Source organism: Manis javanica, chromosome 8, assembly GCF_040802235.1.
Source record: "Manis javanica isolate MJ-LG chromosome 8, MJ_LKY, whole genome shotgun sequence".
In the NCBI taxonomy this organism is placed as follows: Eukaryota; Metazoa; Chordata; class Mammalia; order Pholidota; family Manidae; genus Manis; species Manis javanica.
The window spans coordinates 12,186,320-12,211,322 of NC_133163.1; the positions used below are offsets into that span (position 1 = coordinate 12,186,320).

Consider the following 25,003-nt stretch of genomic DNA (forward strand, 5'->3'; position numbering starts at 1 on the left):
TGGTCTCAGGATGAAATATGTATATTCTTAATCTCCTGCTGGCCTATTGCTTGTAACTTATTGTGTTGAAAGAACCATCTGTCACTTCCCTCCCTTGTCCTAAGGTTTCAAGGATAGTGTCCAGTGTCAAGACCTGCCCTCACCTCCCAGATTTGGGACATTCCCAGCCGTGTGTTCTCATAGCCCTTCACGTACTCGTTCCTGTTCATTGTCTGGCCTCCCCACTAGCCTGCAAGCCCCAGCAGGGCAAGTAATGGTGGTCCCATTTTAGAGATAAGAAAGCAAATGCAAAAGGTCAGTGACATGTGCAGGGGCACCGTGGTTAGTTAGCGATGAGTCACAGCGACAGTGGGATTTCTGACCCCCAGGTGTGGGGAAGAGAACACGTGCAGGTGTGACTATCAGGCTCTGAGCGGGACCTGGCAGGGAATGTTTGCTGTTAATCTGGGCTGATCGAGTCCTCGGGGTGAGTTTGCACACCTGGGTATTCTCACGGCCAGCATCAGGCTGAGGGTTTTGTCCTAAGCCTGAAAAGGAGTTTGGATTCCTGGTTTTGCCCTGAACAGCTGGTTAGGTGCCCATTTTCAGGCCAGGGAGAAGGTGTATCTTTTCCCTCCTCTGATGTTCTGCTCTCCTGTGATTATTGAGAATGAACTTCTTCTTCACCTGGAATGTCTGGCTCCCTAGGAGAAAAAGGAAACATACCTTACTCCATCAGGCCAAGTACATGATGTACAAAGGCCCCTGGAGGCTGAAGACATTCTCAGATCTTCCCTGGGTGAAGACTGGGATGGGAATGGGGCCCCAGGCACTATAAGCTGGGGTTCAAGGCTCTGTTGGGATGGCGGCTGTCCACCAGGTATCCTTCATCCCATGAGAATGTGATATAGGCCACAAAAGGGGTGGATGACTGAACCAGTTTCCCTCTGACACCCCATGGCCTAACTGACCTTCCCTTCTTGCCTTCAGAAAAGTCCAAGATCTTCATTTCCATTATAATTGATTTCCCTGCTCCCAGTCATGTCAACACTGTGTTAGGTGTTTGGGATACAAATGTGAGTAAGATCCATTTCTCACTTTCAAGAGACTCATGGTTCAGTAGAGGGAGATGGAGCCATACACAATTAGCTATGTAATACGAGCTAAAGTGCTATGAAACTAGATGTGCTTAGCACATGTGTGAGTGTAAAAGTAGGCTTGATGTGCTATGTTACTGAGGTGTAAAAAGAAAGCCATGAGGTTTCTAAGGAAACGATATAACATCTTGAGTAGTAGAGCCATGTGATCGTTTTTGTGTCTCGATGGTTCTGGAGGTTGTGTTCGGCTTGCTTCATGGGGAGAGACTGGAGGCTGCACTCTAGTAATGATGTGATTTCAATCATTCAGAGAAAAGATCATGACGCCTTGGAGTCTTTGAGCATGAGGGATGTAAAGAAAGGGGAATTGATAAGATTTGCAGAAGGGAATTTTGTGAGGGTAGGGAGTTAGGGGAAGGATTTAAGGGTGGCTGATGTTCCTAGCCCAGGATACTGGAAAATGAGATGCCTTTAACTGAGACAGCATCACACGAGGAGGGCATGGGGATCAGGGACAAGAGGGTCATTGATCACGACACTGAGGATGGCATGGAGGTCTGGCTGTAGGGGTGGAATAGGCTCAGACGGAACTAGGGGAGGAGCGTGGGGGGGGATGCAGATTCCAGGAGTCAAGAGCTACACTATTTCTAGACTGTGTTTGTGAAAAAGGGATGGCCTATATTGGAGAAAGGTGTTACCCTTTCTTCTAATTGGAATCTTTTGCACTTTTGTCATCACTTTGGGGGCAGTATTCCAAGAACTAGTTAAGATTCAGGCAACTGAGCTTACTCACAGGAAATCAAAACACCACTAGCAAACTGAGGGGAAGGACAACCTTTTGAGGGCACACAGTGCTGTGGTCCAAGGAAATGCAACAGGAGGCCCCCAACCATTGCAGGGTGGAGTTGAATAGTGGCTGTGCCTGTACACCAGAAAGCCATTCTGTTTGCTTTAGACTGTGCTGAGAACTTCTTTAATAAGACTCTAAAAATCACAATACTTCTATTGACAGCAAGTTTGATCTTAGAGAAGAATCTGGTTAGGAGTCAATGGCTTGATTTTTGCACACTAAATTCCCTCCTAGACTGTCTTGACAACTTCTTAAATTCAGAGCAGGTTGCATGGATACACAACCAAATATCACTCACAATAATCTAGCACCTTGTTATACACAGTGTGGCCCCCAGGCAGGCAGCATTGGCATCATCTGAGAATTTGTTAGAAATGCAGTATCTACCAAATTTAAACCTGCATTTTAACAAGTCCCCATAATTCTTATGCACATTAAAGTTTGAGAAGTATTGTTCTGGCACAGCAAGTTCCAGATAGGGTTTTATACTGGAATCATTTAGGTAACTTTAAATAGCTTTTCAAACCTTCAGCCCCAGACATTCTGATTTAGTTAGGCAATACTCTTGGGCAGCTAGGTTTGGGAACTGCTGGCTTGTATAGGTTCAAAAATCCTTCTCTGTTGATAGACAAATGGTTTGTTTGATTTACAGTCACGATGATGGCTAAAGCCTTATGCTTTTTAATAGAAAAATACCGCATCTAGAATGGCAACTAGCAACCATGTCCCCTTCCTTTCAGGACAATTTGTTGCATGACGCTCAAGAAGGAGGATATATGTCATCCCCCTGCCCTCTTTGCAATAGCAGTGACCATGTGTATGGTGGCAAAAGTTGAATGAGCTTGGCCAATTCACTGCCCAGTTGGAAAGCAGCTAGTCAGCTGATGTTTACCAAGCACGCTGAATGAAAATTATTACCCAAGAACCAAGCAATGTGATCCCCATTAGTTGTATAGGTTGTTTCTATAAATGGTCATAGCTAGAAGGGGCTTTTCACAAATCTCCTCCAAGTTCTCACTTTATGGATAGAAAAATAGAAACCACAGAGATGTTGGAATCTGCATTACAGCTCGTTTCACCCAAGAGGAAAGGACTTTTTGTTGTTTGGAAAATAGACCACGTGTTGCCAAGTTATAGGTGCAATATGAGCAGGTTTTGTACTCTAAGCTTAATATCAAACACTGGGAAAAGTGCTGTAAACACAAAAAGATCTGATTCCTAATGGTTGCGCAGGACCCATCAGACACATGGAGTGCAGATGTCCTGGGAATTCACCAAGCAAGTTCTCAAACGCTGAGATCTTTACTTATGCAGGTGCTTGGGAAGTAGGTCCTGTGTAGCTTCCAGCATTGGCTGGCCTTGTCTCACTGAAAAATGGCATTGACCCAGCCCAGCAGCAGGCCAGAAACTGACTTTAACTGGAGGCATAGGAATGTGCCATTGTTATTTTCTCCTTCCTTATCAAGCCCCATTAGCTTGAGTGAGGAAGGAACAAAAATGGGCTGGGAAAACATGTTGTTTCACTGGGTAAAAATTTACTACCAAGGAAATAATTTTGTTGTGTCCAAAAAAGGACTAGTGAAGGCCTTTGGGAAGGTGTAGTCTTCCAAACACTTTGGACAGTTTCTCCCAGCATCACCCAAACGGGAATGTTGCCTGTTGGCTGATGGCTGTTTTCACACAATACCAGAAATATGCACCTGATGGTACACAGGTTCACAAAGTCATCCCTTGCTCATTCACAATATTGGAGAAGAGAAGACATGAGAAGAGGGAAGAGTTGTGGATTATGTAAAGAGTGATTGTATTTGGCTGTGGAATTCAGTAAAACACATGTACCCTTAGGCTTTTAGACATTAAGCATGATGGCATCATAGATGGACTCACAGATGCCAAAGTGCAGAGGGGAAAACCGAGATCCCATGAAGGAACATACCTACCTTTGTTCATGTGTCTGAGGCTCTAGGGGGAGAGGGCTCCAGAGCCTGGCTGTGGTTGAGCCATAGAATTAACCATGCATTACAGCTCACTGAGGCCCTGTGCTATCATCTTGGTATCTTTGGTGAATCCCAGAACAAAGCCTGCAGGAGGCAGAAGCCAAACTTCTTTTATTACTAACAGCTGTTCGAAAGAGCATCTCACCAGTAATGGGAGCTGACATTTCCTGAGCTCCATTGCATGCCAGGAAGTGGTAGGGACCTGGGCACACTTGAATTTATCAACTCTTACAGCAACCTAGACAGCAGGCTGCCAGAGCTCTCTTTTGCAGAACACCTGAGGACCCAAGAGGTTAATGAACTTGCTCAGTAATATTTAGTTATTGAGTGCAGGAGTCTGGATTCACACCCAGCTCTGCCTAACCCCAAAATTATTCTTCACCCACTAGCCCTTTCTGGGGAGGTCTCAGCCCTTTAGTTTTTTTTTCCTCTTCAGATTTGGTACTGGCAGAATGGCCTAGGAAATGTTCTCCCTGTGGACATGGGGAACCATTCGTTTTTGTTTTGTTTGCTTTATTTTACAGTTTTTAAAGGACATTTTATTTCAGTTAGAACTGGTGTTGTGAAAATGGTTAAAGTATTTTCCCTTTAACTTTCAGGAACAAATGCTGAAATGACAATGCAGTGTGTATAATATGTGCATTCAAGTATAACATATAGCTGGTATACATATGCATTTTATTTATACTTGAGTATACTGATGCATATTTGTGACAATACATTCAGTCATTACGCTTACCTATAGAGATTTTTATATAATAACCTGTGAGTTAACACTAAGGTCATACTTGGAACCATCAGTTTTACATGGGACTGAAAAGTGGGTTGTATGCTGTTTTCTGGGAACCAGCCAACTCCCAGGCAAGGACATATCCCAGGCATAAAATAACAGCATGATGCCTGTAAAGTTCCTTGAGAACTGCCTCTGACAAAAGAGAGGGGCTGCCTCTCCCCCTGCTTCCATCACGGACTCCTGCTCCAAGGGCTAACGCTTCCCGCAGCGCTGTGGCCTCTGGCCCCTCCCCGGGCTGCCCTGTGAGTCAGCTGCGGAGAGTCTGTTTGTTTTTTTGCCCTTGGTTGTTGGGCAGGTGTATTCCGATGTTGGAGGCCAGTTCCCCCATCTGGTTCCTCTGTGAGATCTTGATTGTACTTGAAGAACATTCTTTATTTCCACTGGTGCACCTGTCCGAAGGACATCCTTTATTCTGCTTAAATGCATCTGTCCACGTGAAGCTTTCTGACTGGCGGGGGACATGAGACATAGCTTAGCAGTATGAGATCCTCAACAAGTATCCCTAATGTGTGGGCCACTGTCCCGAGGCCCTGCCTGCAGCCTCCTGGGCGAGTGCCAAGGAGAGGAGCTTGACTGATCTGGATGACTTTCCTAAGTGAGCAGTTGTTGTGTCACATTGAAAATGTTTTCATTGAAGGCCACTCTAGAGACGTCTGAAGGAATGGGTGGTGGCTCAGACAAAGCCGTGCAGCTCAGCGCTGAGGACTCTATTCCTGGGCAGGCACAATGCTGGGCTTTGATCTGCTGCCGGGTCCTGGAGAAGTCAGAGAGCTCTTTCCTCCAGTTGCCAGGGTGCTGGCCGCCTGGACAGCAGATGGGCATTGCCTCACCTGGGGAGAGCCCAGCCACAGTTGCTGTGGTGGAATCCTCCAGGTGCCAAGGCAATGCCTAGGCAGTGCTCCTGGGAGGGGGGCAGGGAGCTGGCAGAGGGTCTCTAAGTCTGCTTCCGGGAATGATACAGCTGGAGGGACTGCGCTCCGCACAGGCTCTCCCAAATGGCCTGGAGGTTAGGGAGGATACGCACACACAGGGCCACAGGAGAATATAAAGAATGAATGAGTAAATGAATGAATGAATGAATGAATGAACCCAGCATTCTTTCCTCTTAAATATCACCAAGAAAAGGAGAGGAAATAACAGGCACGGTTTGCATATGAGGTTAATGACACTTTCTCAGGTTGCCGTAATTTGTACTTTTCCACCGATGCAGAAAAGGACGCTTTGCCAAAGAATGTCCTTGGAGTGGTTTGATGTATTTTTCCTTCTGTTATTTAAGTCAAATGTATTTAATGTAAGCAATTCAGCTGTGAGCTGGAATGTGTGATGAGTCTTTCTACCCCCTGCGGAACCCCACAGCATGAACATTTCCAGTTTCAGCTCCACAGGTGTGTCAGCTGACAGTGGCTTTTGGTGGGGGTGGCTGTTTCAAAATCCATGCACCAAAATGGTCTTGTCAGCAAGTTGGCTGAGAAAAGCTTTCCTGGGGACTTAAAGGCACCAATGTTTGTTGTTCATGTGTTCATTCATTCATTCACTAAACAGTTACTAAGCGTTTATTATGGACACAGGATCATATACCAGACATGTTTTGAGGATATAAAGATGGGACACAGACCCAAAACACTCCAGGGACTTATTGGGTTCTCAAAGAAAAAAAAATGTATATATATATACACACACACACACATATACATATACATATGCATATATATATATACATCGAAACAATCTGTTCATTGAGTTAGTGAAAGTTAAAAATTTAGTTTTTTTGAGCATACAACAACAGGAATGCAGTATAACAGATAATTCTTTAACTCAGAAAAGTGGTGGAGGGAGCCCAGTCTAATCCACTCCCAAATGTTTGGTTTCTCCCTGCCAGGACATCGTGGGCACATTGCCTGTGCCATAAGTTACACAAACACAGAGACTTGGGAACCTGCTATTACCAAGTCTCTCTAACAGCTCGTCTCCCCTTGGGTCTCCCTCACCCTTTATTCTGGTTCAGGCAGGAAAAAGAGGACAAATTCCTAAGGCGATGTTGTTCCCAGGGTACAATTGCCATCCATCACTCCCCGCAGGAAAAATGTAAATATGCACTGGCTGATAGTGGTATTATTTATTATCATAGGCTTCGATATGGATTTGAGCAGGAGTGGCTGCTGGCCAAGCATTATTTGCCATTCCCCTGGGAGGCTTGGCTGGGTGGGCAGAGCTGGGGGTGGAAGGAAGGCCCAGGGAAGGCAGGAGCTCTTGCAGCTGAGAACAGGGCTGGGTCTTTGCCATCAAGGCTGCATACCAGCAGTGTGTCAGGGTAGAGTAGAGGCTGCTGCCACCTTGGAGCCACGTTCTTGGAGACTGTCCATGTTTAGAGGACTGAAGGCTGGTCCCTGTGAGGCCCAAACACCTGATCATTTGGGGGTGGGTGCGGGATTGGTCCGTGTCATTGATGTTGACTTGTCGCAGGTGGGTCGTGGATGGTGGTGTGTCAGTTGAACCCAAGAGACCATTGCTTACCTGGCTGAATGTTTCACTGAATCAGCTGTGCTTGCTTCCTGGGTGCACAGTGGGTGAAGCCCTCAGGGACCTTACGCTTTGGGGCCCTAGGTGCCCTCCTACCCGTACCATAGTGTGCCATCTGCCATGCCTAGAGGCAGACAGTCTTCCAGGAGGGACAGGGAAAGGCAGTCAAGCTCAGCCCTCTCTCCTCTGCCTGGGCTGCCAACTCCCACAGGCTCAGTGAATGACAGCTTTTAATATTCTTTCAACTGTGCAATGGTCCATGCAGGGGAGGCAGGGAGAAGGTGAATGTGAGCAGACCCTGACTGCAGTGCTGAGGGGGCAGAGGGAAGGGGTCTGCTAAGGTGCAGTCCTGGGGCAGGACTGACAAGGAGGAAAGGAACTGGCGGCAGGCAAGGTGGGTCCAGGCGCCCAGAGACTAATTGGGAGTGAATGCCTAGATGGGAGTTTAGGGAACATCTCTAGGTCAGAGTGAGAGTGTGGTGTGAGGATGCCTAGGATTCTGAGTGCTCACCCCAAAGTGCAGTGTGGGGAGTGAGGGCAGAGGACTTGTTTCAGTAGAAACGAGCAGTTTTGAGAGCTGACTGTTTGAGTGCTTAAACAAGAAAAAACTTGGGAAATATGATCGCGAATGCAGCTTGGTCTCTATACTCTCAAGCCCTCAGTTAAGGAGGGACCGTCTTGCACACAAGTACCTGCACATGACCAAACAGATGGCGAGGCGCATGTAGCAGCATAGAGACCCAGTATGAGCAGAGGGCAGCAAGAGCTCAGCCCCAGCAGCTCTGGAGTGGATGGAAGACTGGGTGGGGTGGGGCTTTGTAAAGCTTAGTGGAGGGACAGGAGCCTCAGGCCAAAAAATTTTCATGGCTGATACAGTCAAGTGACTACAAGCTTCCTTTGGCAAGGGGGCTTTTTCTTCTGTTATGTCTCAGAGGTCTGTATCGTAGCTCTGTGCACACAGTGGGTACACAGCAGACCCCTGTTTAGCATGTGACTGGATAAACCTAATACAAAATGTGTTTCTAAGTTAAGTAATTGTTATTATCAAGGTGATCTGCTTTCAGAGGATGGTGGGATGGCATGGCAGAAGAGCGTCTGAGGTGGTGTGTTTTCTTCTTGGCCCTTCCCTTTGTGGATTTCTGGGGAACAGACTAGCTTTGCTCCCTCCAAAAAGGTCAGGTGTCTCCTAATGGTACCCATCAGGAGGTGCTTCCACCTCCTTGGATATAACCCAGGGACATTATCAACCGCCTCCCATCTAGACAAGTAAGCAGCTGGCCCCTCTGGTGGCTCCAGGGCTTTGGATAGATGCAAGTGACATGCTTTGGAATATGCCTGTGTTACAGATGTGGACGAATGTGCAACGGATTCCCACCAGTGCAACCCTACCCAGATTTGCATCAACACCGAAGGAGGGTATACCTGCTCCTGCACCGATGGCTATTGGCTTCTGGAAGGCCAGTGCTTAGGTAACAGCTCTCTGGGGTTCCGAGGCTCTTGGCAGTTAATAGTTTCCAGGGGCATTGTGAGATGTGGGCATAGCTCGGTGGGCTAAGGGCCATGGGCTTTTCTTTGTGGGGGGGGTAGGAGGCCATGGAGCTTACCTGTAGCACCTTCCCTTAAGAACCAGCTGTCACCTTCACTGTCATGTCATCATCAGAGTTTTTTTTTAACGCATTTTTTTAAGGGTTCATGTTTGATTTTTTACCTAGACTTTCTTTCTGCCTTTAGGCGGTTTATATCCAAGGCAGGAAGTGAGAGAAGGAAGGGTTATTCTGGTAATCAGAAATCAGACTAAGAGAAAGGAACACTTGCTTAGTCACAGAAATGTCCCAAGTCTCAAATGTGGATCAGTCGCGTTCACCCAACATCATCTCCTCCCCAAAGCCCATCGTGGTGCCTACCCGTCCTGCCCCTTCTCCCCGCTGGCTATGGTCTTGTTACTCCTAAGGTCTAGTCATCAGCAGCTGAGAGTTTTGTTCCTTGCAGTGGGCACCTGCTATATGATCTCTGTTTATTTTTACTGGAATGTTATTTTCCTTTCTTCCCCTTTTGTTTTAGGTGTAGCTAAGTGAATGAATTCAGAGCAATCTCTAGCTGTCACTTCAATTTCTACTTCTAGGGTGTGATTTCTATGCTGTGTTCTCTTGGAAAAGCCCTACCAGCTTAAATTCTCCAAGACACTGTTCTGTTGCTTGAGAGTCAGTCCTGGAGGAGCTGAGAAGCAAATCCAGACATCATGGAAACAAGAAAAAAGACGGTCCTTCTTTCCAAGTCTCTTGTGATTGAGACTGCATTTGGGTCTGCTCTAGAGGCCTGTCTGAAGCATCCTCAGGGCCTGATAAGCCAGCCTACACTTGGCCCCGTTCTCCTTTCCAGTCGTGCACTGCAGAGCTGGCCACACACGGGCATTTGTGAACATGGGGGTCGTGTGCATTTAAACCAACCCCAGCAATTATGGAAAGTTTGATGCCACCGATTTGAACATAAGCAGATCCGTGTGAGTTATTTGTACAGGAACTTAATATGTAGAATTTCAGAGCTGGAAGGGACATTAGATATTATGTCATCCAACTTTTATAGAGTTGGAAACTGAGACTCAAAGAGGAGGAACATTTTGGACAAAATTAGAAGGAGTTGGGTTTAATATTGATCTCCTATTTCTTGGTCCAGTTTTTCCACCCCAAGGGGGCGCCAAAGCGGCCCAGGGGACAGAGACCCACAGGCCAGATTACAGAGACCTTGGGGCCAGGAAGCCCCTCTCCACCTGAGGGGGGCCAGGCTCATTCCTCCTCCCAGCAGGGTTGTTCTCTTCCATAAAGCCTGAAGCTTTTGGAGGCAAGTGGAGGCCTAACGTGACGCCACCTGAAGCCTGCTCTCCCTTCACGTCCACAGGGAAGACCTTTCCAATTACGGCTGATCACGTCTTCTCCTTGCGAAACTCTTCTCTCTCTTTCTAAATGCGAGTTCCATAGCTGTCCACCACCCAATCTCTGCACTTTGGGAGGCATGGCTTCTGCAGAAAAGTAAGGGGCTGCCTCTCCTCCAAGGTACCTGTACACAGAAGATGTTCTCTCCTGCCCTGCTGCCTCCCTGGCATTGGTGATGAGCCCAACTGCACCCTGGGAAGAAGTCAAGGGGCAGCACCTGCACAAGTCAGTGTGCTTTCCAAGCAGGAGCTGCACAGCACTCAGTGGGTGGTGGGTGGGCCAGGCCGGAAGTAGCTGTGAGCCAGATAAAACAATCACAAGGGCAGGGCGCAGCCTCTGAGGAGGGCTGAACAATAGGTAAGGGACGCAGGGTCCTTCCTGGCAGCAGGTGGTAGAAGCCAGGCCCAGAGCTGGCCTCCAAATGCTGCATGGCCCCTGTTTCCAAAGGAACCAGGGTAGCTGGGAGGGAATGTTTAGGGAGGGATTTAGATGAGTTAAAGACCAGATACAGCTACAGTTATAAAGGTCACAGCAGGTGCTTGTATAAATGAGGACTTGGTCTCTCCCTGTAGGCTTCATACAAGACATCCTGTCCTGCAGGAGTGAATTTGCCAGCCCATCAGCTCATCAGCTTGGGGTATTGGGAAGTGCTTTCCCAATGACATCAGGCTCCCCACTGACTGGTACATGTCAGGTAGGGCATATTGCCCAACTTTGCTAAAAAGATCCATTCACCCACAGAGCTGCTTTCTCAGGAAAGGCCAGCCATGGTTTAGGAGAGGTATATTTATCCAGAGTTTTATGTCTGCTCTGGTGCAAGAAGACCTAAGGCAAATTCCAGCATCCTTGTGTTACTGGATTCATAGGGCTCCAGACTGTAGTGTTTCCCAGGGTGTCCTGGCCTCCACCAGCTCTTGTTCCTGACAGCTGGACACATTCATTATTAATGGAGCTGGCGAGGAGCCTATTGGAGTGCGGTTATGGATTTCTCTTACACTTTTAGCGAAATTGTTCCTTCCCAGGGTGGGGTAACATTTATATAGAAACTTAGAGCTGACTCTTAATGTTGGGTAAATCTCAGCCTTGAATCTTGGAGTGGAATGAAATTGTAGAGGCCACCTTGCCCAACATCCCAGACTAAGAGCAGAAACTTCTACAGCTTTCAAGATGGATTCAGGTGTTCCTCGGACAGAACACCTGAGGTGTTCAGGTGGTTCCAGCGGCTCAGGGAGGGTCATAGAGAGGTTGAGCCTCAGCAGAACATATCACTCTCCGTGACACTTAGTAGGCAATGTCTTCCTTCACTTTCCTTCTTGATCCCACTCCAGAAGAGATGGGCAGCAGTGATGCTGGGGGCAGCATCTGCGATTGAGAAGAAATGTCTTACGTTGCTTGGGTTTCTGTTTCCAGACATTGATGAATGCCGCTATGGCTACTGCCAGCAGCTGTGTGCAAATGTTCCTGGATCCTATTCCTGTACATGCAACCCTGGTTTTACTCTCAACGAGGATGGGCGGTCGTGCCAAGGTATGTGACGTGAATGATAACTGGAACACGATGTGAAACGCTAGGCACTGTCTTCCTCAGGGTCTGGCAATTTGTTGGTGGGAGACGCTGTTATTAAAGTATAGTCCCTCTCAGTGTCACAGCTCGCCCATCCCCGGTGCTTACAGAAACCTGAGATCTGAGCTGAGGTTACATGAAACATCTCAACAAGTGCTCTGAATATTGCTGAGATTAGAACCGCAGCCATTCATCCTCTGGGAGCTATGGTTTCACGGATTTGCCTTTCTCTGTATCTGCTCTCCGGAAGTAACCTTGCCAGCTTCCTTGGCTAATCAGAAATTTTCTCTTGTGTCCTGTAGCCGAAGTTCGATTAGTGAGGCCCAAAGAGGGGTGGTCAGAAAGGGCTTCTGACCCTTGATGAATTGCAAAATAGACACATACACTCTGCTGGGGTTTCACAGGCAGTTCTGATCGCCCCCAGTTTTCCCTCCAACCTGTCCTTGGAGGGCCTGTTACTTAGCAAAGAGTTGCCGGTGGTGGTAACTTTCCCCACTCCTCAGCACTCCCCACAAAACCAGAATGAAACAGGCGTTTTCTGGCTTTCACATGATTACTTCAAATACTGATAAGCAAGCAAAACAAGCTACATGCCCATTGCGATTTCCATCTGATGGTTTCTTCTGCCCAGGAAGTGAATGGGGGACTTAAGACCCAAGGGATCAGGGCAAGTCCGGCCCGGCCCTGCCGCAGCCCGCCCCAGCCCCGCGCTGGGGCCTCCAGCCCCTGGCAGCTGCCCCGTCCAGGGTGGAGGCAGTGCCAAGACTCAGAATGAGGTCTTTGTCTGGAGCCTGCCACCAGGTTTTGCAGGGCCTGTTTCCTTGTCACACCATTCGAGGTCTGGCTGGCAGACTCCTGGCTGGCTAGTGGGAGGATATTATGTCTCCATTGGTTTAATCGTATCTAAATCATTGGGTAAACAGGAAGGCATCAGCATTAAAGAGTTTGATCCTGGATTCTTTGTAAGTCTCTCCTCCAAGCTGGTTCTGCTAACTGTTCCAGGAAGTCTCGACTGTGTTCCTCGGGCCAGGAGAGGTCATTTTCTTCCGAGAGTGGAGCCCAGGCTGGGAGGATGGGGGAGCTGATAGAGCAGGGGCCCTTCCTTCCCACTGGAGCAGGGACTGGGCACCTGGCTCCCCTGCTGCTGCAGTAAGTGGCTAAGGGCACATGCAGGTTTCTTCGTGCCAAGGCCTGTGGTAGGAAGTGCCAGCCCAGGATTCCCCCAGAGACTGGCTTGCTGTGCTCGGCACCTCCCAAGAAACAGCCAAGTGCAGCAGAGCCAAAAAGCCATGTGGCCTTCAGGCCTCTCAGAGATGGGCCTGTGACAAGGAACAGATAGCACACCTGGCTGTGCCAAGTCCAGCAGTGTGCCAGAGCAGCAGGCACAGCACCCGGGCCTGGACACGGGCACTCAGCCCCCGGGACATTGCATCAGCAGGGATGCTACATACCCCATCCAGCTTTTGTGATCCTCACACCTCTTGCAAGGAAGAGCTCTGCATGCTCCAGAGCATTGATGTCTGTCAGTTCACTGAACCCCAGCAACAGCCTTGGGTTGTAGGCAGGTGTTCGTTGTCCTGCTTCACAGATGAGCAAACAGAGGCACAAAAAGGTTAAGTTTTTGGCCAAAATCACATTGGCAGATGGTGGCAGGGTTGAGAGTCGAACCAAATACCCTTCCTGTCCAGCAACTCACAGTGGGGTGTGGTGTGTTCCCACAGGATTCAGAAGGGCACTTGGGCAAGCGTGGACCCCAGGGTTGGCAGGAAAGTGAGCCTGGGCCCGGGGTGCAGAGTCCTTTGGGTCCCACTGCTCTGCAGGGCTCCCTCCCTGCATGACTGTTTCTCTGAAAGCTCTGAAGATGCCTGGAGGCTTGAGCTGTTTAGGCATGGGATTAGCCCTTCCCTTTAAGAAAAGCCCTTTGAAACTGCTCGCCCTGAAGGCTTGTAACTCCGAAACCATTCAAATCTCTATTCAGAGCCTTAAGAGGTTTACCTGGACTTTTGAGGGGCTAGGAATTCTCTTGGCTGGAACTTAGGAGGTTAGCATATGGAGCATGGGAGAGGGTGTGCTAACTATGGGTGGGCCAGTGCCAGTGCAGGCAGGGGCTCCCTCCTGCCCTCTGCCGGACTCTGATGGGCTGGGCAGAATGGCTCTTGGGTCTTGTGGAAAGACCCCTGACTCATGCTCCATTTCCAATGGTGCCCTTGGGAACTTGGGCACACCTCCCATCCTTAAAACAACCTAAAAATTATTGATGTATAATTGATGTACAATGAGCTGCACTGTTCAAGGTACATGAGTTCATGAACTTTGACTCCCATGAACCTATCACCACACTGAGAATAATGAATATTGCATTACTTCTAAAAGGTTCCTTGTGCCCCTTTTTGGTCTTCTCCTTAATCTACTGAACTTGTAACATGGGGCAATGGTCCTGAGGCATGGTTTCTTTTTTTTTTTAATGAACAATGTTTATTGTTTATTACAGAATTATTTATAAGAGGTAACAATTGGAAATGACCTTAATGTCCATTAACTGGGAACTGAGTAAGAAAACTGCAGTGTGTCCACAAGGTAGATGATGATAGCCATATACGATCAGTGGCGCAGGAAAAGCCTCAAAATGTAAATGAGGCAGGGTTGTTGGAAGGATTCAGAAAGTGTGACTTCCTTTTATAGTAATCAGCGACGTTATTTATGCATAATCGTCTCAAATTGGGCTGCTGTGACAGAATACCATAGACTAGGTGGCTTCAACAAAAGAAACATTTTGTCTCTGTTCCAGAGGCTAGAAGTCCAAGATCAAGGTGCTGGCATGGTCGGGTGCTGGTGAGGGCTCTCTTTTGGGTCTGTAGATGACCACCTTTACACTGTGAGCCCCTCTGGCAGGAGGAGCAAGAGGAAGCCCATGGTGGCTCCTCTTATAAGGGCACCAATCCCATCACGAGGGCCCCACCCACATGACCTCATTTAACCTTAATTACCTCTCAAAGGCCCCGTTTCTAAATACAGTCACTTTGGGGGATGAGGGCTTCAACATATGAATTTGGGGGAGGGACACAGTTCAGTCCGTAGCAATAATAAAGTTATTATTAGAATTGTCATGGTTATTACCTATTTACCTGAAACGCAAGGTCAGCGGTGATGAAGGAAGCGCTAATTGGTGCTGTAATACCATAGGTGATGCTGCCCAGCAATTCCTGTTGGTGAGCTTTGGAGAGTGGACTTACTAGGAGGTGTAGATGAGTACATGTGTATACATGTATATGATGTGTGTACATGTTGTTACTGCCCTTCCCAGTGTGTGACCAAAGAAGGGACATATGGATGGTCCTTCAGTGAACACTTTAGGGTCTGAGCTCTTGATCTGAGAGGTCCCAGATGGAGATCTTTGGTGCCTGTGCCTCTGGTCTCCGAGGAGTGGTAGACTTTGTTGCCAGTGTATTTTTCAGCCTAGCTAAGTACAGATGGTGGGAATGGTCAGTAATATGCTTCTGCTTTCCATAGATGTGAATGAGTGTGCAACTGAGAACCCCTGCGTGCAAACCTGTGTCAACACCTATGGCTCTTTCATCTGCCGCTGTGACCCAGGATATGAACTTGAGGAAGATGGTGTTCACTGCAGTGGTAATGGCCTTTGGCACTGGAGACTTCCACCTGTGCTAGGGGAACACAGGGAGGGCAAGGGCTGCTTTCACAGGTGTTTCCTCTCATTCCCCAGACTCATCTCCAGCACTGAGACATTTCCTAGGGCAATGAGATCACAACTACACAAAACAAAGATGAGTCACTCCCTGAAAAGTGGAGTGGGTCCCCTCCCTTGTCATTTGACCCTAATGCAAAAACCAAAGGAGTTCTCTTTTAGGGTCTGAGATGGGGTTGAAGAAGGAAAGAAATCACCCAGTTTTGGATGTTGGTGTGAGTTATCTGTCCTCACCCAGCACTGACTCAAGTCCTTGGATAGCACAGATAGTACTTACAGAGGACAATGACCTAGGAATAATAACATATCTCACAGGATAGGGTTCGGAGTAGGGCACTGAATGAATGAGATCATGTGTGTAAATGCACTTTGGAACTTCTCAAGTCTCTACAAATGATCAGTGCCTAGCTCCAGGCCTGACACAGAGCGAGCATGCAATGAAGAGTTCTTAAACCAGTGAATGATGCTTAAATTAATCCTTAATAATATGTTGTGAGGTCATAGATGTGGTGGCTTGGTTTACCTTTTAGAGTTCTTCCAAGACAAAGAAACTGTGATTCTTTGCCCATGCTAGCTTGTGGGCTCTATTGTAATTTTCTTATTAAACCTTATAATAAGAAACTTGCAAACTCTTGTAAAGTCCTTGAGAATAGGGACAGCACCTTGTTCTTGAAGATCCCTGAAGCATCCTACACAGCCACGTACAGCTCGTTTTTTTTTTTTATTCTTCCTCCTTTTCCTTCGTTCTCTGTTTTGTATAAATGTTGAATTAAAGTAAATGCCATTCTGTCCACTTTTGGCCTCATCGGCAATTATAAATTAGCACAGTCCAAATAAATGATGCTTTGGTGTATTTTTCAAAATAAGTGAACCCTCCCCTAGGGCATGAAACTCTTTTTTGTCCTGCAGAGTGGGAAGTTTCCTAATCCTGGGTTTCATTCTAACAGGAACTGACCCAGGTCATGAATGAGACGTGCGTGGTAGCTGCACTTGGGACCGGAGTGTTCTAGGGCTACAGTTCCCTGAGACAAGCGAGCCCCACTGCTGACGGCCAGGGAAGCCGGAGTCCCAAGGAGACAGTTATTACTGAGCACCTTAGGCTAAATGAATGTCAGTGCCTGAAGCTGATGGGATCCTCAGGCATGGAAAGCTGTGTTCTCGCTAGGGTCCAGTTCTCCCCACGACTCTCCTTGGGGACTCTAGGCCCCAGCACTGAGAGATGGCCAGTTTATTGACTGCCCGCAGAGGCGGCTTAGTAGAGTGAAGAGCCGGAAGGAGCTGAGTTCAAATTCTGGCTCTGCTTTCCCTGGCCAAGTCACTTGCTCAGCCTTAGTTTCCTCATTTGTTAAAAAACAACCCAAACTCATCCTTCACAGGGTGGGCATTGAGATAAAACACGTAGGTGCGCCTAAGCGCCCTTCCCATTAATTTACTTTGTTTGAGCCTAAGTGTTAAGTCTTCGGGGTTTTCAAGTTTACATCCTTGGTGTTTTGGCAAAGGTTTTCAGCTGACTGTCCTTACTCAAATGGCCATCTTCTCCTCCATCTTCACAGTGTTGCCCACTTTCCTAAGATTTGGGAGTGACTCCTGGCCATTGAGGGCTTTAGGGATGGCCCAGGATAGCAATGTGACATGAACAGTTCGTTTTCTATCCCTTCCTGCTTATCCCCTTTCTTTGCTTCTCGGTTTCCCCAGGAACTGTCACCCTCACTGTGTTAGCGCAGCAGGTGTGGCCCCTCTAGGTGGCACCAGGCCCTTCCTATTTTGCCCGCCTTTGCCAAGCTGAGCTGCCCCTGGAAGCCGTGGTGGCTCCTCATGTGGATGAGTGAGAGTGGCCTCGTGTGTGCTCCCTGCCAGAAATCAGGCTTGTATTTCAGCTTTTTGGTGGGGGATGCAGCCACAGCCCTAGGGAGGTCCGGGGATCGCAGACCTAAGATAAACTTTGTGGGCCGGTTAGGGCCTCTCCTTGCCCAACAGGAGGTGGCACTGGGTGCGGCCCTGTGCATCTGCAGTGGAGCTAGCCCTGCTAGTAGGATTCCTCCACCCTTAGCACTCCTCAAATCCCCTGATTTTAAGTCCTGAGCATGATTAGTCAGGGGCACATTGCAGCATTGTGTTGATGTAAGATCTGGAGGCTGGTTGGCTGGGTTCAGATCCTGGCTTTACTCCTTAACCTAGTCATGTTACCTAACCTCATCCATGAACTTAGTCAAGTTACCTAACCTCTGTGAGTCTCACATTTTCCCTCTATAAAATGGGGCTAGTAATAGCACCTCCTTCATAGGCTGAGGTGGGGATTAAGTAAGCATTTAACCCACCACTTGGTACATAGTGAGCTCTCAGGAATTGCCAGGTTTTACTACAGCTTCTACTAAAGGTGTGAATGAACCTACAAACTTAACAGAGATAAAAGAAGACACTTTCTGTTCTCTCAGGCCTGGGCCCAGAGACATGGGACTCTACAAGGCTCCTGGGGACGACACAGAAGCAGATCTTACCTTGCTGAGCATGCTTTAACTTTTCAAATCAGCATCCCGAGCCTGCTGGCTCATGACCCATTGCCTGAAGCCCCCTGGGAGAGTTGGAAAGGAGGTTTTTGTTCTCTGATGTGAGCAGTATTAGGCAGGAAACACCCAGAATTACCTGACAGTGAAGAAGCGGCCTCGTTTGTGCTGGTACCTTCTCTCGGTGATTCCAGCCATCAGTGGTCTGTGAGTTAGAGAGCAATCTGAGGACATGTCACATGGGGAAACTAGTGAAAGCAAGTTTTCGGGAAACAACAAATTAAAGAAAAACATGTTTTCTTTGGCGTGCCTATCGAGTGAGGCTCGAACAGGGGCTCTGTTGCCAGACTGTGTGTGATGAAGAGCCGGCTTTCCTGGAACGCCTGCTTCCCTATCCGCGGCACTGCCGCTTTCTCGTCTCCCCCTTCTTGTCCCCACCTCTGCAGCCGGAGAGCCACAGAGCTCCAGGGTCCCATGTCCCAGGGACCTTTTGAAGCAGGCAGGCTACCCAAAGTTTTCTCTTTCCAGGAGGTTTTGGACACAATGAAGTTTTAATATAATGGACAACCCCTGGCCTTCTGGGTATGTCCCTTTTAGGTGTGATTTTAGGAATATTGTTTCCCAACTTTGAGGTGGTGAGGGGGGCATTAACACTGTAAAGCTGCCCTTTCAGAAGACCAGGGCCAGTGAACATTTTCTGGGTCTTGGGGAAGAACTCTGTACCCAAAATCTCCAGCAGGCAAACAAAATTCTCCTACCAGGTCACATGTCAGTAAGGCGCAAATAATGGAGCTGAGGCAGGGGCAGAGGGCACTGGAAGCTCAATGGAGACAGATTTCAGCTTTCTGTAGGAAAGGATTTCTAACCGTTAGAGCCATGCAAATATCAGTGGGTTTCCTCAATGGGTGGTGAGTGCCCGTCACCAGAGTGTTTAAGAAGTGAACCGGCAACCGCGTAGCACTAAGCCCACCTTATGTGTCAGGAGAGTGTGGGAGTTAGAGCAGGTAACCCCAAAGCTCCCATCCCCAGCTAGTCTGGGATCACAAACAGCAGGTGTAACTTGTTGCTATGTTCCCAGATATGGATGAGTGCAGCTTTTCTGAGTTCCTCTGTCAACATGAGTGTGTGAACCAGCTTGGCACCTACTTCTGCTCCTGTCCCCCTGGCTATATCCTGCTGGATGACAACCGAAGCTGCCAGGGTAAGTAAGGCTGCCCAGAGGGGCCTAGCTTGGGGAGGCGAGAGGTGGGGCTGGCTCAGGGGGTCACCTGGGGGACGTGGCAAGGGTGAGGGTGTGAATGAGAGCCGATGGCTCCTGGAGCGGCAGGCTCTGGGCTGATGCCTTTCTGCCCTGCAACCCATCCTTTGGTCTCAGAAAGAACATGCATCTACTCTTGCTTCCGTGATGAGCTCTGAAGCTACAGGTGGCGCCCACGAAGGGCTGGTCCTGCCTCCCCAGGCAGATCTCTATGATTCCCTCAGAGGACTGCTCCAGACCCAGCCAGGATTTGTGGTCCGGCCCTGCTTGTGGACCAGGGCCAGGCTTTCTCATCGCCCCTGGAGATAGCCTAGTGAACTTTTCTCTACTGACTTCCTAGAGAATGGATGCCAGGGAAACCTCACACAAAGGGTCAGGACCCCAGCTTGTGAAAGGGGTGGATATTCTCCAGCTTGGGCTGATTTCCAGCCCTCGCCGGCTCCCCCACTGGCTCAGGCTGGTAGCTGAGCAACTGACCAATTTTCAGCTCCTTGAACCTGTCTCACCCCAACACCAAAAAAGAATTCCCCTTAGCAATGCTGGGCAATAGAAATATAAAGTGAGCTACAAATGTGAGCCATATCTGAAATTTAAAATGTTCTAGTAGCTACATTAAAAGAGTAAAAAGAAACAGGTAACATTAATTTTAAGAACATATTTTATTTCATGCAGTATATCTAAAATATTATGATTCCAACATGTACTCAATGTAAAAATTATTGATGAGATATTTTACATTCTTTTTTTTTGTACTGAGTCATCAAAATCTGGTATGTATGTATTTTCCATTTACAGCACATCTCAATTGGGACTAGCCACATTTCAAGTGCTCAGTAGCCACATGTGGCCAGTGGCTTCAGTATTGGATAGCACAGCTCTATAATAAGACCCAGGCAGCCCCACCCTACCTCCACACACTGGCCCGGGGCCAACACCTTGGAAGCGCTGTCCTGCTTCAGTCTCTTGTCCTACCCTGCATTTCAGACATCAACGAGTGTGAGCACAGAAACCACACATGTACCCTGCAGCAGACTTGCTACAATTTGCAAGGGGGCTTCAAGTGCATTGACCCCATTCGCTGCGAGGAGCCTTATCTGCGAATCAGTGATAAGTAAGTCACGGCTTCCCCTTAGGAAATGGAAATGTGGGTGACGGGCCTGGTTCAGGAGGCTGCCAGTATTGGTGTAAAGGCGAGTGTACCTGCCAGGGAATCAGGAGACCTGGCCTACTGCCTACACATACACACACACGCACTCACACACCCACGTGAGCGTGCCATGTACATCTTCTGCCCTCCTGTCTTCCAAACAATCACACATTCACTAACCCTGAGAGATGCCCAGCCCTTGCACTGGAGATGAAGGGATCAATTGGACACACCCATCATGTCTTCTAGAAATGCAGCATCTAAGAAGAATTCATGGCTTAACAGTGTGCTTCCTGTTCTGATCAAAAACTGGCAAAAGATGACAGGTCTTAGCAACTCTTCAGAACCGGGTTCTTTGGTTTCTGGTTCCAGGGCCCTCTGTGGCAGAGCAGAGCTTCAGGCTGCTCTCCCCAGCTTCCATTCCTGGTTCTCGCTGGGTTCCTCCTGGCCCCCCTTGTCTGTGCTGAGAACATGACCCCGTTCAACTTGCAGCACTGAGCCGGTGTCACCGCTGAGGTCCCTGGCATGCCGCTGAAAGCGCTCGGTGACTCGCTGCCTCCAGGCCCCATTCCAGTCTGACTCCAGCCGCCCCCTTCCAGCTCACTTCCTCGTTCAGCTGCCCGGTACTCCTGCCAACCCAACAGGGCCTGCTCACACCTTTACCATTCTTGGACTGTCCGGCCTCCCAGCTTTTGTGCACACGTTTTCTGCCATATGGAAGGCATTCCTTCCATCGCCACATCGACAGATCCACCCTATTTTTAAGATCCGAGTTCTGATGCCACCTCTCCCAGCTGTTTGTGATCCTCGTCAGCTGGGAGCCATCACTGCCTCCTCCAAACTTCTTTTAGGGAACAATTTTTTTCTATGTGACACATGGCATTTTAATGTGGCTATTTTGGCGCAAGGACATTTTGACTAAGCTATTTCGATTAAGCCTTATAAAACAAAACTTTAGAAATTCTTTTTATACATTCACTTATTAAATGTTGGTTGAGCCCTGTGATGTGTCAGACACTATGCTAGGCTCTGGTTTCTGCTCTTGTGAGAGTGGAGGAGAAAGACGTTAAACAAATCATCACATAAATGGATACATAATCACAGACTGCGATAGGTGCTAGGAATGAGGAAGAATGGGAATTTATAAAAAAAAGAAAGTAGGCTGGACCTGGTCTAGACTGGGGAGTCCAAAAGCTCCTCTGAGGAAATGACTTTTGGATTGAAATGGGAAAGTGAGTCGGTGTTAGAGGAGAGTGGAAGAGCAGGGGGAACGGCATGTGCAAACTGCACAAGGCAGGAATGACCTTGATGTCTTCAGGGAACGAGGAAGTCTGAGTTGCTGCATCCTAGTGAGTGAAGTGGACAGTGACCTCAGAGAAGTTTAGAAAAATTGGTAGAGGCCAGACCCCATGGGATCTTAGAGGCTAAAGCAGGTGCTTAGCTTTTATTCAAATTGCAGTGGGTAGCCACTGTAGAAGCTTTAAGCAGGATAGGGCATAATTGGATTTTTGTTTGAAAAAGGGCACTCTGGCTGCTGTGTGATGGGTTAGAGGGGGAAGAAGCCTATTGGGAGGCCATCCCAGAGGTCCAGGTGAGACATATGGTAGCTTGAAAGACAGTGGAGATGGTGAGAAGTGACTGGGTTTGGACTGTATAAGTTTTGAAGATAGATTAGCAGGTAGGGGACAGCGAGAGAAACGCAACACAGCAAACTCCCAGTTCTGGCCACCAGTAGATCAACAGCCAGCCTCATCCTGCTGTGAACTCTGAGCCTCAGGGGAGTCTAAGGGATAAGGAGAGACAGGGGATGGTTATGGATAGATCAAGGGTTGCCTTTGGTAGCAAAAGTTAGTGATTTTATATTATATCAATGCTGTTACTAGTGTTTCAAGTTAACTGCTTTGTGTTAGAGATATTTGTGTCTATGATTTTATTTCTCCTACTAGAAGGTGAACTAGTTGAGGATAGGACCTTATCTATCATTACAATTCCAAAAGAGTCTAACATCGTGTCTTAAATGTAGTGAGTTCTGAACTCTTGTCGATGAAATGAAAAGATCAAGTTATGTTCCACACAGGCTGTGCTAAGTGTAACAGAGAACGTAAAAAGACTACCCAATACTGTCAATCTAATGTAATTTCTCATTTTTAAAATTGCTTTTCAAAATTTAAAATAATGAGTGTATATGGCTGGGAAAGTGAAGGGCTATGTGTACCAGCGACACATTTTGTCATCTAAATATATGTTAAATGTAAAGTACACTAGAGCACGTTCCAGTGTTCTGAAAACCAGACATCTAAGGTTTATACCCTAACGGCAAGACTATCTGACCCATTAGAATAAGCCTTCTATAGGAAATAGCTCACCTACATGCTGGGGAGTTTTCAGATGACAGCCAGGAGCAGAGAGGCTACAGTTAAGTGCATTCAGATGATAAAAACAGGGTGGCCGCCTCCTCAGTGTTTTAGGTGAGGAAGTAGGTCCAACCAGCATCTGGAAAGGATTGACTGCATTCTCATATGATATCCCTTCCCAACAGCCGCTGTATGTGTCCTGCTGAGAATCCTGGCTGCAGAGACCAGCCCTTCACCATCTTGTACCGGGATATGGATGTGGTGTCAGGGCGCTCTGTTCCTGCTGACATCTTCCAAATGCAAGCCACGACTCGCTACCCTGGGGCTTATTACATTTTCCAGATCAAGTCTGGGAATGAGGGCAGAGAATTCTATATGCGGGTAAGAGTGGTTGGTGAGCCATGGTTACCACGTTTAACAATGTTTTTGGTGTCTAGCCCGGAATGTGCTTCTCGAACTAGGTCAGAGCGCAACTAGGACGGGTGGGAGTGAAGAGAGAAAAGGGGAACAGGTGGGAGGCAGGACTTCAAGGTGTGGCCTTGTGAAAGCTGCTTCTCCTTTGAGCCTCAGGATCCCCATCTGGGCAATAAGAAGTTAGGCCAAGACACAGTCTTAGGTCCCTTTCCACCTACAGTTCTGTGGGAGAGGCCTTCACATATCCATATACGTATCCACTCAGTTGACAAATATTTATTAAGTACCTAGTATGCATTTAGGTAACCGAGATACAGTGGTGAACAAAACACCCCAAATCCCTGCCCTCATGGTACTTATATCGTGGTGAGTGTAGCTGTGTCTCACAAGTGGGTTCCATCTGCATTGTCCAACACAGCCATTGTGGTGCTTTAAATATAAATGAAATAAAATAAAAAATTGGGTTCTTCTGTGGCCCTAGTCACACTTCAAATGCTTAATAGCCACATGTGGCTGCTGTATTAGCTCAGATATAGAAAATTCCATCAACGAGCACTGACTTATCTCTATTGGTAAAAAACTTTAGAGCACACATCCTAAAATACATTTGCTTCTTTATAATGACACGCATGTAATACTGTGCCATTATATTATTCAGCTTCCTCTCCTGCGGCCTCTAGGCTGAACATACCTCTTTAGCGACCCCAGGCTCAGAGTGATGTTTTTTACATTTCAGTGTGAATTTGGGCACTTGTCCAAAAAGCCAGTTCCAGACCTCTTCTCCAGAGGCTTCTTTTCAGAAGATGGTGGCTGAGGCCTAGTGTATCCATTTTCTGTGCTGTCATAACAAATTAGCACAAATTTAGTGGCTTAAGACAGCAGAAATTGGAAGTCAAAAGTCTGCAATCATACTCAGTGAACTAAAATCAAGGTCCTGGCAGGCTGTATACCCTCTGGAGGCCTCAGGGGAGAATCTGTTCCTTGCCTCCTCCAGCTTCTGATGGCTGCCAGCATTTCTTGACTTGTGGCCACATCACTCCAGTCTCATTGTCTCCTCCTCTTCTGTGTGTGACAAATCTCTGGCTCTCTTACAATGACACCTGTGATTAGATTTAGGGCCTAACCAGATAATCCAGGATAATCTCTCCTTCTCAAGATCCATCACTTAATCATAGCTGTAAAGATTCTTTTTCTTAATCAGGTATTAATTGCAGGTTCCAGGGATTAGTATCTGACATCTTTGATGGCCATTTATTCAGCCTCCTACACTCAGGAGTCTACATTTTTAGCAAATACAATTTATAGTTTTCCAGGGTCACTGTGGGGAGCTCTATTCAGAAGGATAGGCCCATGGAAGCTGCCCATCTTTTATGGGAAATGGCCCCCAGGGCCTTCAAAAGGACCAAATATCTGAGCTTTCTACCCTTCCTTTCCCTATCTTCTGGTGGAATCTTCCAGTCTTTGCCTCTGGGGTTGGGACTGTCGGAAAACAGGGAAGTCTCAGAAGCAGTTTAGAGTAGATTAAGAAAGGGCTGGGATCATACCTGTATCTTCACTAATATGTGTTTGGCGAGACCCAAACAGTGATAAGGAGGCTTGTGCAGCCATCATCTGCAGACCGGTGTAGAGGGCTCAAAGGCTTTAGAAGAGGATGGATCAAATTGAGGATAGAGGCACTTCTGCAAGATGGGAAAGACAGAGCTGTGTTTATGCCTATCCTTTCTCCAAACCCGTGAACAACAGCTGTCCAGCAGAAACCCACAGCTGTGGACTTCCATGGGCCTGCTGCCCAGCCTGCTGGCGTACTCCAGTCTGGCCTCTCTCATCTGTACAGACCCAGCGGGTGTAATCACAGGGCATAAATGTGTCTGCCTGGGGTTCAAAATATCAT

General features: G+C 47.8%; 1 protein-coding gene across 3 annotated transcripts in view; it reads left to right on the forward strand.

The window, feature by feature from the left end:
• Positions 1 to 25,003, forward strand: part of FBLN5 (fibulin 5) — a 75,162-nt gene that overhangs the window by 44,054 nt on the left and 6,105 nt on the right. For all 3 annotated transcript variants that reach the window (XM_017657186.3, XM_017657187.3, XM_036991778.2), the window contains 6 exons: positions 8,583 to 8,705; positions 11,577 to 11,693; positions 15,240 to 15,359; positions 19,018 to 19,140; positions 20,182 to 20,308; positions 22,884 to 23,079. In XM_017657186.3, coding sequence (XP_017512675.1) covers positions 8,583 to 8,705; positions 11,577 to 11,693; positions 15,240 to 15,359; positions 19,018 to 19,140; positions 20,182 to 20,308; positions 22,884 to 23,079 — 806 coding nt within the window. The remainder of the gene's footprint in view (positions 1 to 8,582; positions 8,706 to 11,576; positions 11,694 to 15,239; positions 15,360 to 19,017; positions 19,141 to 20,181; positions 20,309 to 22,883; positions 23,080 to 25,003) is intronic.